The sequence below is a fragment of the Carex rostrata genome, chromosome 4 (assembly GCF_964058835.1).
Source record: "Carex rostrata chromosome 4, lpCarRost1.2, whole genome shotgun sequence".
Taxonomy (NCBI): domain Eukaryota; kingdom Viridiplantae; phylum Streptophyta; class Magnoliopsida; order Poales; family Cyperaceae; genus Carex; species Carex rostrata.
In genome coordinates, this window is record NC_135921.1 from 8565088 (window position 1) to 8578789 (window position 13702).

The 13702-nt window shown below is 30.5% G+C and overlaps 1 protein-coding gene across 1 annotated transcript; it reads right to left on the reverse strand.

The window, feature by feature from the left end:
- Window positions 1–3163: 3163 nt before the first annotated feature.
- LOC144552613 (CEN-like protein 4) lies at window positions 3164–4275 on the reverse strand. Its single transcript, XM_078300605.1, has 4 exons — window positions 3981–4275; window positions 3791–3852; window positions 3625–3665; window positions 3164–3523 (listed from the first exon to the last, which is right to left on the reverse strand). Exons 1-4 carry the CDS (start codon window positions 4179–4181, stop codon window positions 3306–3308), a joined length of 522 nt encoding a protein of 173 aa, XP_078156731.1. The 5' UTR covers window positions 4182–4275; the 3' UTR covers window positions 3164–3305.
- Between the last annotated feature and the right edge of the window lie 9427 nt (window positions 4276–13702).

Here is a 13702-nt window from a genome sequence, read left to right on the forward strand (position 1 = left end):
TCTATTTGTGGGCCCTCTTGGATGACAGACAGAGTCATAGAATATCTAGGGAATAACGTGTTGAAAGATCTTATTCCTGCAATCCTGATCAATTATAACCTCTTTCTAATATAAAATTGTCTACTTTACTGGAATTAATGGGCTTAAATTAATTGGAAAATAAGGATATGTCTGACTGTCAAATTAATTTATCCATTCTATTATTCTATAGTTACATTTAATTCCAGTATGTTCGTCATTCTATATGATCCAACGCATGCAATTCCTCTTATGTATTATTCCTTGTTTTTTTTTAGAGAATCATCTATTCCTTCTTGTTGAATTACATGTTCTATGTCTGTGTACTGATTCTAATTAATCTCTCGAACTAAATGTGTGTATATATACAATCTAATCATTTCAGTTACTAAACTATTTTGAAATACAGAGATTTATACCATGTAATTAATTAAGGTCATTTAGCCATTAGCTCTCGAAGTCTTCAAATGCTATTACTATATAGCAGGGGCGGATCTATGATTTTCATCAGGGAGGGCAAAAAAATATCGAATCAGATTTAAGCCCATTAATTAATTGGGTACTCGATAAATAAACAATGCTTTGACTTATATTTTCCAATACATGACTTGTAATTTCTGATCCTTTAACTTATAATTCTAATTACCAATCATAATTCAAGAAATTTATTTTGATTTAACACTAAATTTAATCCGAATAACAAATCAAACATTCAGAGGGGGGCAAAAAAATTTCAGGGGAAGCAAAGTTGATCAATACCGATAGATCACCACTAAAACTCAAAATTTAGGGGGGCGGCTACTCCCCTTGTTGCATACTGGGTCCGCCCCTGCTATATAATATATACTATAATTATTCTTCTCATTTAAAAAAAAATCTATTTCATAATAAATTAAAATTTTAAATAATATTTTTGTAAAAGTAAATTTTAGGCATAATAAAACCATTAAAACTAAATATACTAAAAAAAAAGGATTAGTTGCACGAAATTTCTATAAAAAAAAATACAAACATATGTTATCTCTTAAATTAAATAGAGATAAAACATGAAAAATATGAGCCATCCGATCATAATAAATAATTAAGAAGTTTTAGAATAAAATTGAATGGATGATGAGTACGTAGATGATATGGCATAAGTGAAAAATGTTGGATCTTATGGGTATAAAACAATAATTCTTAGTTAGATTAATTATACGCACTTAATACGCCGTTTATAGCAATTAACAAATGTAAACATATCATGAAAACTAGCTAGTGGAGCTAGACAAGCACTAGTATATATAGGTTTCTAATCAATGGATCCTATATTAAACGGAATTAGTTTCTTAGTGATTTTGTGAATATTGAATTTCTTATCACCAAAATATTGTAACTGATATCCACTTGACTGCTAAATTTACCTTCAGTGATTAACAATCTATCATGGTTATTGGTTAGATGATAATTAAGATCCAAAATTTTGTAATTCCATTCCATTGTATAATTATCATGTAAACAATCTGCATTTACTTATGAGTGAGTCTATGGTACTATGCATATCATGGGTTGTTACCGTGCTACGGCTCTATATTCGAGTTTTCAAATTTTAACGGTCGATCCGAACCGTTCATCTTGTTCTCCATATTAATATGTGTTTGGAGACCAAATTTTACATTTTTTGAAAAATTTTTACTATTTTTTTAGATTTATTGAAAATCACTGTTTTTGGATGGTCCAGAATTTTCAGATCGAGTGATTTTCTAAATATCTAAAAAAATAGTAAAAAAATTTCAAAAAAATGTAAAAATTGGTCTCCAAACACATATTAATATGGAGAATAAGATGAACGGTTCGGATCGACCGTTAGGATTTGAAAACTCAAATATAGAGCCGTAGCACGGTAACAACCCATGATATGCATAGTACCATAGACTCACTCTTTACTTATTTATTCTAAGAAATATATTAGTGATATATTGTGTTTATAAAAAAAATAGCAAAAAGGGTTGGTTTTTTTATATATCCAACCATGATACTTTTCCAAATTTTACACTTTTACTGGGGTATTGTATTCAGTCTCGGTTATTTACAAAATCCGACCTTGATATGCTGACATTAATTGCACATTCTGTATTAGTGGAACTAACTACAATGGTTAGAAGGATCCGTCTCCCCTCAGGTATCTGAGGCGTACAATGAGTAAATGACGGTACAGATTTAGTTGCGACCGAGCCGAAAGAAATATGGTGCCTATTGAAGATATAGAGAGTTTGTTTTGAGATTCGTATCAAATTAATTAAAGAATGGTTTGAATTTAGTAATTCTACTTAAGGTACCTAAGGGGATCCGAATTCTGGTTAAAGGAGAGAGAGTGGGAGAAAGAGAAAAATGTACATATACATGTAGCCAAAGAATTTGCATCCTCTGAGATATCTCATATTTTGCGTGACTTTTTGGAAAATCTCAACCGTCCAAATACGTTCTGCACGAATCTCAAAACTCAAATAATATTGGGCCCCCTGTGCTCCCGAATAGGCACCGGACACGTCATGAGATATCTCAGAGGATACGCACTCGACATATATAACATGAAGGGGGCAATAATATATATATTATAAGATCCACTAATGATATGAAAAGAAAGGCCAGTGTACAAGAAAAAAGAAAAGAGGCAACCTACAGGTACATGCAATATAATTGTAGCATCTTGTTTCCGTAAAACAAAATATTCAAGGGAAGACAAATCCATGGGCACCGACTTGAATGGGGTCATTTCCTCCTCCCTCCCTTTCCCTCTATTCGACACGTGCTCGGTTCTACTTAATTTTATACCACGCATTACACGCTTTTAGCTGATCATAGTGGAACCAAATCTCCTGCCCCCGGGGTGCAGGAAATTCTTGTCCCTAGAGTCACTGCGGGGTGGGACCGGTTACTGTTAAAGGGTTTAATTACTGTTACTGTTTTTAAATGAGGGCCCACCCGCAGTCACTTTGGGGGGAGAAATTTCCTGTCCCAGGGGGGCAGACGATTCGGTCTCGCTCATAGCCTCCTCATATACACTGCTAGCTCCCTGGTTATCCAACCCAGATATGATTATTCTCTCCCTTAAATTTTGTAATTTCATTAATTTCATTATGAACTTAATTAATACTCTTGCAAAGATATCAAAGCAAATTAACACAATCCTATGCAAGGATGTGCTTATTAGATTACATCATAATAGTCATTACATAAAAAACCTTGCTTAGCCATGCATAGGTAATTAATGATGATATATAGTAATTAATTATCACATTATTATATTAACGCCTGCGAGCAGCAGTCTCCCTCTGTGCATTGAAGTATACTGCAGCAACCGGGAGGCCCAGATCGTTGTCTTCGGCAAATTGGCGAGTGTTGAAGTGGTCCCTTGAAGATGGTTTGTCGACAAGCTGGCGACGCTTCTGCTTGAACAGCACAAACACAAACCGATGGATGCCTATGCTTGGCCTCGGGTTTTCATAGCCCACCACTTCCCTTCCTGTTCATACCATATAAAAGATTTGCACATTAGCAAAAGGAGATAAAAAAAATGGAGATTCTTAATGTTCAATATTGAAAATGAGAAAAAGATCGACTAACCAAAAGTAGCATTAGTGGTTCCCGGAATGTCAGTGACAATCCTGCAGGACAAACCAGGTGTAAATTATTAATGTTTTCTTCAAACTAATATGTGATAATATTAATTTGTGTGAGAATCATTTGATTAATAAAACATGGATTTTGTTGTGACATATATAAACAGTACCAGTGAAGGTGTTCCCTCAGGTAAGGATCGCTTGGCCCTGGCACATCGGGGTCTGTCATAACCTGAAGTGTATATATATATAAAGCTTACACATGAGAAATGATCAGATTAATCGAAATAATATTAACATAAATAAATAATCTAACTAGCTAGCATTTTAGAATATCGATAAACGAATGAATATAAATACCAATGTGAATAATGATCGGAGTTCGGCGCCTTGAATCTCAACCTTCGGCGGCAAGGCGACAGTGGAAGGAAAGAACTCATGGCCATTAAAGACTTGATTGTTAGAATTGTAGGTGACTGTCATCTTAACACTTGGACTAAAAGAATCCAAAACCTCCCCAATCACCTTCCCCACAATCAAAGGCTCCACTAGTCTTGCCATTGTAAATGCTAATAATATAACTGTGTTGTGTTTATATATCTGGGAAAAGTATACAAATACAGATTGAGTTGATGAGTAGCTTCTATGGAGAAAGAGGAATGCAATGTTATCTATTTATAGAGGCTGAGAGGCCAGTTGTAAGGTGAGAGAAGAACAACGGGAGGGGGGCAGGCATGTGAACTCTATCTAGCTCTTTTAGGGTTTCTTTTCTTTTAAAAATTTTGCATGGTGGAAGGGGGCCAGGCCAGGAGAGGTAGAATCTCACTATGCCGTACATTTAATTCATTATGGCCGCCACACATTTCATATTCTTCCAGTTCAAATGCTAAAAAATAAATGTAACCATGATGAATAAAATGTTTTTTTTTTAGGAACGAGATCGAATGAGTGAGGCTACGGTACTATACATAGCAATTAGCACATATCGATCGGTACTATTAGATCATTTTTTTTCATTTTATAGTCCAAACTTAAACGATCAATTTGAACCGTTCAATATAATCTACATATGAAAATATATTTGTAAATCAAATTTTAAAATTTTAGAAAATTTTCCAGTATTCTAAATAACGCGTTATAGCGTTTTTGAACCTTAAACGCTAAGTTATGGAATAAAAGTACGCTAATTCAGCTATAACCAAGGTTTTAAATAGTGGTTATCGCGTCATCGCGGAAAGCCTAAAAAAAAGACTATCGTGAATAGCGAAAGCTATTATACATAACGTTTTTTGTTATCAAAACTATATTTTATATTGAGGAGGGATCAAGTTACAACAATTTTTGAGTTACAACAAGTTACAACAAGTATTTTCTACATTTTCAAAGTCCAAATCGTCGATCCAAACCGTTAGATGTGATCTCTACAATAAAATGTGCTTGGAGACCAAATTTTATATTTTTTGAATTTTTTTTACTATTTATTAAGATGGGTACAAAAACTAGTCAAATTCAGACCATTGAATTTTGTACCCATCTTAATAAATAGTAAACAAATTCCAAAAAATGTAAAATTTGGTCTCCTAGCACATTTTATTGTAGAGATCACATCTAACGGTTTGGATCGACGATTTGGACTTTGAAAATATAGAAAATGCTTGTTGTAACTCAAAAATTGTTGTAACTTGATCCCTCTTTTATATTTTTACTAATTATCAACATTATCTAAAGTCTTACAAAGCAATAAATAACACAAATTGATTAAGGAATTAAAAATCGAAATTGCTATTCAATATATCCCTAATAATATCATAAACTATCTATCATTTTTTTCATTCAAAATAACCTAAGCATCATGGCATAAATTATATATTTTTTCTATTAAAAAATAAGCATTATGGAATAAACTATCTATCTTTTTCTATTTAAAAGTAAAATCAATCTGGACCTTGAAAAAAATTGATCTTTAAAATAAATTTTTAGTGTGGACCTTTAAATAAAAGTCTACGTAGCATAGCGTGTAGCGCAGATAGCGGACCGCTATTATTGCTATAGGGGTTGTAGCTGAATAACGCACTTTTATCCCATAGCTTAGCGTTTAGGGTCCGAAAAAGCTATAGCGCTGCTATTGCGTCGCTATAGCGCGCTATTTAGAACACTAGCTATGACCAATATAACAGGTATAGTGGTCCGCTATAGCTAGGGGTGCAAACGGGTTGGATATTATCCGTCCGTATCCGAAAATTAGATACGGATATCTGATATCCGAATATCCGTACGGATACAGTTATGATTTTAAATTTTAATTATCCGTAACCGAATAATAGATATATTCTATATATTTTAATATATATTATGAAAAAAACTTATGTTATTCACCATTATAAAAAAGCGGATACCGTATCCGTATCCATTTAATATTTGATCTGTATATGTATCCGTCTAATATTCGATCGGTATCCATATTTGAAAAATAAAAGCGGATACATATATGGTTTTACCACTATCCAATCCGTTTGCACCCCTAGCTATAGCGCATACTGCTAGTTATGCTACATATAGAGATTTTTATTTAAAGGTCCAAACTGAAAATTTTCTTTTGAGGACCAATTTTTTTCAAGACTCATATTGTTTTTGCTTTTAAATATAAAAAATATAGCTAGTTTATACCATGATGCATATATTATTTTGAATAGATAAAATACAAATAGTTTATGCCATCATGTTTAGGTTATTTTGAATAGAAAAATATTGATAGTTAATGATGATACTAGGGATATTTAATTTGAATAACAATTTGGACTTTGTACTAGTTCAATATAATTTCTTAATAAATTTGGTGTTATTTATTGATATATATATAGAAAAATGCTAATATATATGATATTTTAGGTTGATAATTAGTAGAAATATAGAATATAATTTTAAAAGATGCTATGTAAGATAGTTTCCATTATAGCTAAGCTACTCACGATAGCTTTTTTTTATCCTTTCTGCAATAACACGATAATCGTTATTTAGAACCTTGATTTTTTTTTAGATAGGTAGGAAATAATTTGATCTTCATTCTAAATCATTTAAAAGTAATGATTTTCTATCTATTTAAAAAATAATAAAAGAATTTAAAAAAATATAAAATTTAGTTTGTAGGTATATTTTCATATAAATTTTTTTTTGAACAATTCAAATCGATTATTCGAACATTCAAAACAAAATAATTAATTCATGGTACAGATTAATCTACGTACGGCAATATCCTCACTCAATCAAGATTATTAATTTTAAGTTGGAATACATTTGCTCTGTAAATTAATGGACTAATAAATATGTGAAGTTTCAATTTAAAAGATAAAAATCGTACCATCCGAATGAGAATTTTTCTGACTTCAAAAAGTTCTATGCCAGCTAGAAAATGCCTTCGCATATTTATGACCGAACATAAAAAAGTAAAAATTATAAGATCAAACAAAACAAAGAAGGTTGAGTGAGGATATTATTGTTGTTTCGATCCGTACTAATAATATGTTGTTATTTTGCCGATCTTGAAGATAATTATCAAAAGCAAGTAAAATTGGTAAAATTAGATAATTAGTTTTCACATATGCTGTTGGGTATATTGATTGCTTACCTCTTAAATAGTCTGCGGTAATATGCTTATATATATCTTGCACAACGGTCCGCACTATGAATTTATATCTCTATTTTTAAAGTTCAAACAGTCAATTTGAATCGTTCAATATTTTTTTTCATATTAACTTGCAGATCAATTTTTATATTTTAGAATTTTTTACTATTCTTTTAGATAGTAGAAAATCACTTAGATTTGAAAATTTGAACTATCAAAAATCAGTAATTTTTTAACCTATCTAAATTTAGTAAAAGAAATTCTAAAAAATGTAAAATTTAGTCTACAACTACTTTTTCATATGGAGATCGTGTTTAATGATTCGGATCTATTATCTAAACTTTCAAAATAGAATTATAGATCTATAATACGGATAGATCTGTAATATGTATATTACCATATCCTCACTCTTTGTGAAATTTATTTGGCACATCAAGGTTGCTAATACTTATATTTAGTTCTAAATATCATATCAGTTGATGAATGATAGAATACCTAGATACATATAAAAAATCATTTTTTATTAATAAATTTATTTATATGAATTACATTCTAAAGTTTGATTTCATATTTAAACTTTATCTATACTGATTGTCAATAGACCCCAAACAGTAAATATGAGTTCCGTGCAAGAAGCAATTAATTAATGGATGAATCTTACAGCACCCTACGAGAAACATGAAAGAACTGAAGTTTTGAAGACTATATTAATCATAATCAAGGGCTTAATTAGCCAACTCTAATTAACATTTCTTAGCCAAGATATTTTTTGGCCTTTTCAAAAACATAGTACGGGCATTGCTTTTATAGAGCCTACATATATAAGAGTTAGGCTAATATGACATTGGTGTTATTTCAAACTAAATAACACCACATCGTAAACCGTTAGAGCTGCTTTAATATTCGTACAATCTGCTTTTACTGTTCAAGCACTTTATTTTGTACGAATATTAAAGCAGATCTAACGGTTTACGATGTGGTGTTATTTAATTTGAAATAACACCAATGCCATATTAGCCTAACTCCATATATAAGGCTTGGCATCCTACAAAATTAATTATTTTACCAGAAGATATGTATAATTACTTTTTTAATTTGGTCTTAAGTCAATAGTTAGTCGCTAATTTCTGTAGTTAATTTACAATGGAAGCTTGACTAAGTTGACCAAGTTAATTATTTTTTGAGTGAGACTATGGTAATGTGTATATTATATAACAATCCGTACTATATATATAGATTTATATTTTCATTTTTAAAAGACAAACAGTTAATTTAAACAATTCAACATGACTTTTATATTAAAAATATATTTGCAGATCAAATTTTACACTTTTTAGAATTTTTCATTATTATTTTAGATATTAGAAAATCACTTGATTTGAGAATTCCATACAATCCAAAAGCAGTGATTTCTACATATCTAAAAAAATAGTTAAAAATTATAAAAGAAATATAAAAATTGCTCTCCAAGTACATTTTCAAATGAAGATCATTTTTAATAGTTTGGATCGACATTTTGAACTTTGAAAATCACAATATAGATTCATAGCACGGGTCTATCTATAATATGCATATTACCATAACATCACTCTTATTATTTTATTTCGAGTAATTAATTAGCTAGTTAATAAGCTTCTTGAGTAAATTAATTAACCAAAATGTTTGGAAATTAGGTACCCTTAATGGAGTAATATTTAAGGAAGATATATATTTGAATTTGTTATAAAATAAATATAAACAAGCATAAAGAATAATAAACAAGATAGAGAAAAAAAAGACGACAATATCTTTATTCATACATTTCTCATGTGTATACAATAAAATATTACAAATACTTTATTTATAGGCCACAAATTGTGAATGAAAAACCATCTAAATTAATTACAAGAATAAATGAGAAAATTAATTCCAATAGTAGTGAGATATGAATTCCTGAGGTAGTGGAGAATGAATATTGAAAGTTATGAACATTCACATTAATATTTTATTCAGAATTCACTTTTTTACATACATGCACCTACAATTAAGTGGGAAATTATTCGTGATGAAATGAAGGGGCCGGAGAAATGTGAACTCTACATGTGGAAGCATATGCCCCGTACGCTGCTCTCATAATTAAGAAATGATGTTTAATAAATGAATTAATTAAGAGGCATGCACTTGCACTTTTTAATATGTACCAAGCTGGAGCTGGAGGCGGTTTGGACTTTCCTATACTATATGCTTTCTTTTTCGCTTAAGGTAAAAAAGCTTAAACCAAATGGTTGTCTTATGAAGAACCTTCCCCATCTAATCTGCATCCAAAGGAAAGTTTCCATTTCTGGATATATTCTTTGATCCTTGTTGGATCCCACTTGCAAAATTTTAAAGCCAAACCATGCCATCCCTGTTCTTCTATGCCTCCCTTTCATACCCTTAATTGGGTATCATGCATTTATGGATGAAGATTTTGTTTTTTGAAATACTTGATAGTAGTTATCAAGGGATGGATGAAGATTTTGAAAAAGCAATTTTATTCATACAACGCATAGATAATAGAGTAAAAACAAAGCTACATATAATTTGTGTGCTATATGAATAAAAAATGTTTTGTCATAATGTTGACACTGCATATTGCAACGCAATCTTAATTAAAACCAGTTACAACAAAATAAAAATGTATAACATACTAATTAATGCTGTATGAAAATTACTATTTAATACTCTGGTCTAATATTTAATTATGTAAAATTAAATATATGTATTATCTAGTTATTAATTGCTACTAATTAAACATTTTCAAAATTAAATCCCCCCCCGCTCTCTAAGTCTGTATCCTCTAAGATAACTCAAGATTTCAGTTTATCTGAAGTCGGGTCATATTTAATTCGGTACCTATTCAAAATGTAGGGATTTTATTATTGTTGCTTTGAGATTTGTGCAAAAATTGAACACTCCGGATTTTCTATGCAATAACTCAAAATTTGAGATATCTCAAGGCAAAAACGGATGCAAGTTCATTGTGTGGGTCAATTGACTTTATTTATTTTCAAAATTTTAGTACATATGCATAATTTGCAAATTTTATATGATTGATATCATTCACATGTGACCCTCATAGCTTGAAAGTATGTCTCCTTCCGAAATGTGAATTCATCTCTCACAGAGTATATATACGTGTGCGTGTGTGAGCGCGCGCGCATGCTACTCAGGTGGTGGCACAGAAAAATGTGATAGAAGCATATATAAAGAGAAATCCACTAGCATGACACAGAGTGGCAATTAGTCCATGTAATAGAAAATGTCACTTCAGGAGAAAAGTGCGATCCCTTTGGATTCTCAATCAAAAAAAGAAGAAAGTGTTGGTTTCCATCATTCCATGGATGGTAGAACCAAAGTGCATTTCTTCGATTGGCTTCAAAAGACCTAGCTAAAAACATTTGTTTGTTAATTAATTAGCATATACTCAGTTTGGTCTGATTACACACATCAATGTTCCCAATTCGATATCCTTTCTTTGCCCTTTTTTGCCTTTTCCATTTTTGTACCAAATCTGGTTCTAAATTTCCTAAGCAGGATTGATTAGCAATTAAGCTAACAATTTTGGAAAAGGTTGTCTAGGTTTGTAAAACCAAATTTTGGATCCTCCATTTACTTCATGATGAAGAGACAACGAAGCACCATTTTTCAGTATATGGAAAATTAATTTTTCCCTTTTCATCTTTAATCTTTAAATTGTATTTTGTCAAACGCTTTAGTCTTTAATTTGACGAACATGTCTAGCACAAAATTTCGCACATGCACAAACAAAAATTAATTCTGAGAAGAAAAATTCCCACTTTATACTCCACATTAATGATTTGTTCAAAATTTAATAAACTTGACCCAATTAAGTATATATAAATTTGTTGCAGTATCAGGACTGGGCTGTTTCAAAACAGTAGAGAAAAGGTTTTGGTTTTCCGGGCCAGGCAATGAGACTTCCCTTTAATTTCTTTTGTATTTTGTTTCCATTCTAGATTTTTTTTTTTTTTGCGGTTAATGTTTAGTATAGTAAAAGAATATCGGTATATTTTGTATTTAAATTTAAATGTTTAAAATTCAAACGGACGGTACCAAATTATTTTAAATATGATTTATATATTAAAATCACATCAGAAGCCAAAATTTGCATTCTTTTTTTATTAATAAATTTTAAATAGTTTTATTCCAATCTAAAAGAAAAAATTACAAAAATATAAAAATTGTTTTCGGAAAGATCTCAATCTCAAAATTTAATTCTCTTGAACGGCTTGATCGATTGGAGTTTAAAAATAAAAATTTAATTAAATAATACGGTGCATTGATTCTTCGCAAATCACTGAAGCATAATTCATACAATAGATAATAAGCCTAATAAGGTGCAGCATGCATGATGCATGTATGACAACTATACGTATGATGCCTTCTAGATGCTTGTGACAACAAATCCAAGCCACTCAATCTCGAAAATGATGTTCGGTAAAAGTCATATTGGAAATCAGAAATAAAAGTTGTTTTACTTTATTCAACTGTGTTTCGCAAAATGGAATAAACCAATTCCAAGGGAATTCGTATCCTCTGCATTAACTCCAAAATGAATCTTTTGAGTTAATACATCTGGATCGTCTGATTAGCTTTAAGATTCGTGTGAAATTAAATCTGTATTAATATTGAAAACCCTCTATGTTCTAGACTGAGATCTGATGGACTTCATTTACAATCGGACGGCCAAAATCTATTAACTCAAAAGATGCTCTTTTGAGTTAATGCAGACGATGCAGACTCATTCCAAGGTCAGTCAATATTTCCTAATTCTTATTCCATTCAATTAAAGTAAAGAGAGGTCTAAATACACGACGGAAGGAAGGTATAATTGCACAATTTATATTCCACCTTATTTTATTCCATCATGTTACACTCTATTTTATTTAATCCCAAATGTTTTCAGCATCCATTCCATTCAATTTTATTCTATTTTATTTTCTTCAAACTTCCTCAAAGACGTAAGCTAAAAAACTGTGTGTGTATATATAGTCCGGCTAATATGCTCTTGTATGAATTTTGATCGAAATGTTTATGGGTCATATTCAAAAATTTATATTCAAAACATCGAATTAAGTAGCTCAATAAATTAGTCATATATTAAACTTTTAGAGTACCAATTTTATTATTTTTGAAAGTTGGTCTTTTTTAATATACCTTCAATATGCTCATAAATCTTCATACTTTGACATCTTTACTTGATACTAAATGAATTAAAAAATTACAAGCTTTCATAGGTAAATGAAGCTCTCTTGAAGGAGATCGGCTTGAATGGTTTGGATGTTTCGTTTGAAGTTGATCAGATGGATTTTAGATTGAAAGCATATGAACTAAAATGATACTGAAATCATATAATTTTCTTGAGGAGTTACGTCTCAGATTTTATATCTTTGTTTTCTAAGTCCAATTTGTCGATCCAAACTGCTCAACATGATATCCATATTAAAATATGTTTGGAGACCAAATTTTATAATTTTTGAAAAACAAAATACTATTTTTTTAGATAGGTAGAAATCACTGTTTTTGAACAGTCCAAAAACAGTGGTTTTGTACCTATTTTAAAAAATAGTAAAAAAATAAAATTCAAAAATTTCATTCCAAGCATATTTTAGTATGGATATCACGTCGAGTTGTTCGGATTGACAATTTGAATTTTGAAAAAAAAAATATAAAATATGAAGTATGATGAGGTATGAAAGACCTTCTCAAGTTTCTTAATTCATAATATATATGATACTTCTTATGGTACGAAATAATTATTTATGTCATATAAACTACTGTTTTACATCTATATCAATTTTTTTTTCTAGTCCAATACTAAATTGGTAGTAATTTTCTAAGCTAAGTAATTATCTAGATCATAAAAATTAATAACTCATGTACCAATACAAATAGAACAAAATGCATTTGATGCAAAAATTTAGAGACATTACTTAAATTTGTTCTTTGAGTTAATACTAAACTGATAGTTTTTTAACAGACATAGTGGTCATGTAGATCAAACTCGGTTTGGTGAATTTCATTACCATTTTGAAGTAAACAAACTATATGCCACAGATATCTCTCTTAATATAAGTACCTCCCTTCGCAAATTTTATCTACTGTAATGGATTTCCAAGAACAGCATATTATTTCAGCACAGGGTACATCATGTTAGGTAGTTATCAGCATACAACGGACGATGTACATGACAATTTTTTTTAATGTATCTCCGAATAGGCAACTTAATATAACTAAATTGGTAATGCTTTCTTTTACTGAAATTTAAGAAACGCTCCGAATATAATAGGGCATTTACAACGCTAAAACAACACTCCAATTGAAGGTGTTTGAGAAACTCTAATAGTGACTCTATATGACAATATAATAGGGCATTTACAACACTCCAATTAAAGGTGTTTGGAGCACTCTAGTGGTG

What these genes read in the sequence shown, in the direction of transcription:
- LOC144552613 (XM_078300605.1), bottom strand. Translation starts at nt 4,181, where the DNA reads ATGGCAAGACTAGTGGAGCCTTTGATTGTGGGGAAGGTGATTGGGGAG. An exon ending in TCCGATCATTATTCACATTG is followed by an intron (nt 3,853 to 3,980) that starts GTATTTATATTC and finishes TATACACTTCAG; the next exon opens with GTTATGACAGACCCCGATGT. An exon ending in CTGAGGGAACACCTTCACTG is followed by an intron (nt 3,666 to 3,790) that starts GTACTGTTTATA and finishes TTTGTCCTGCAG; the next exon opens with GATTGTCACTGACATTCCGG.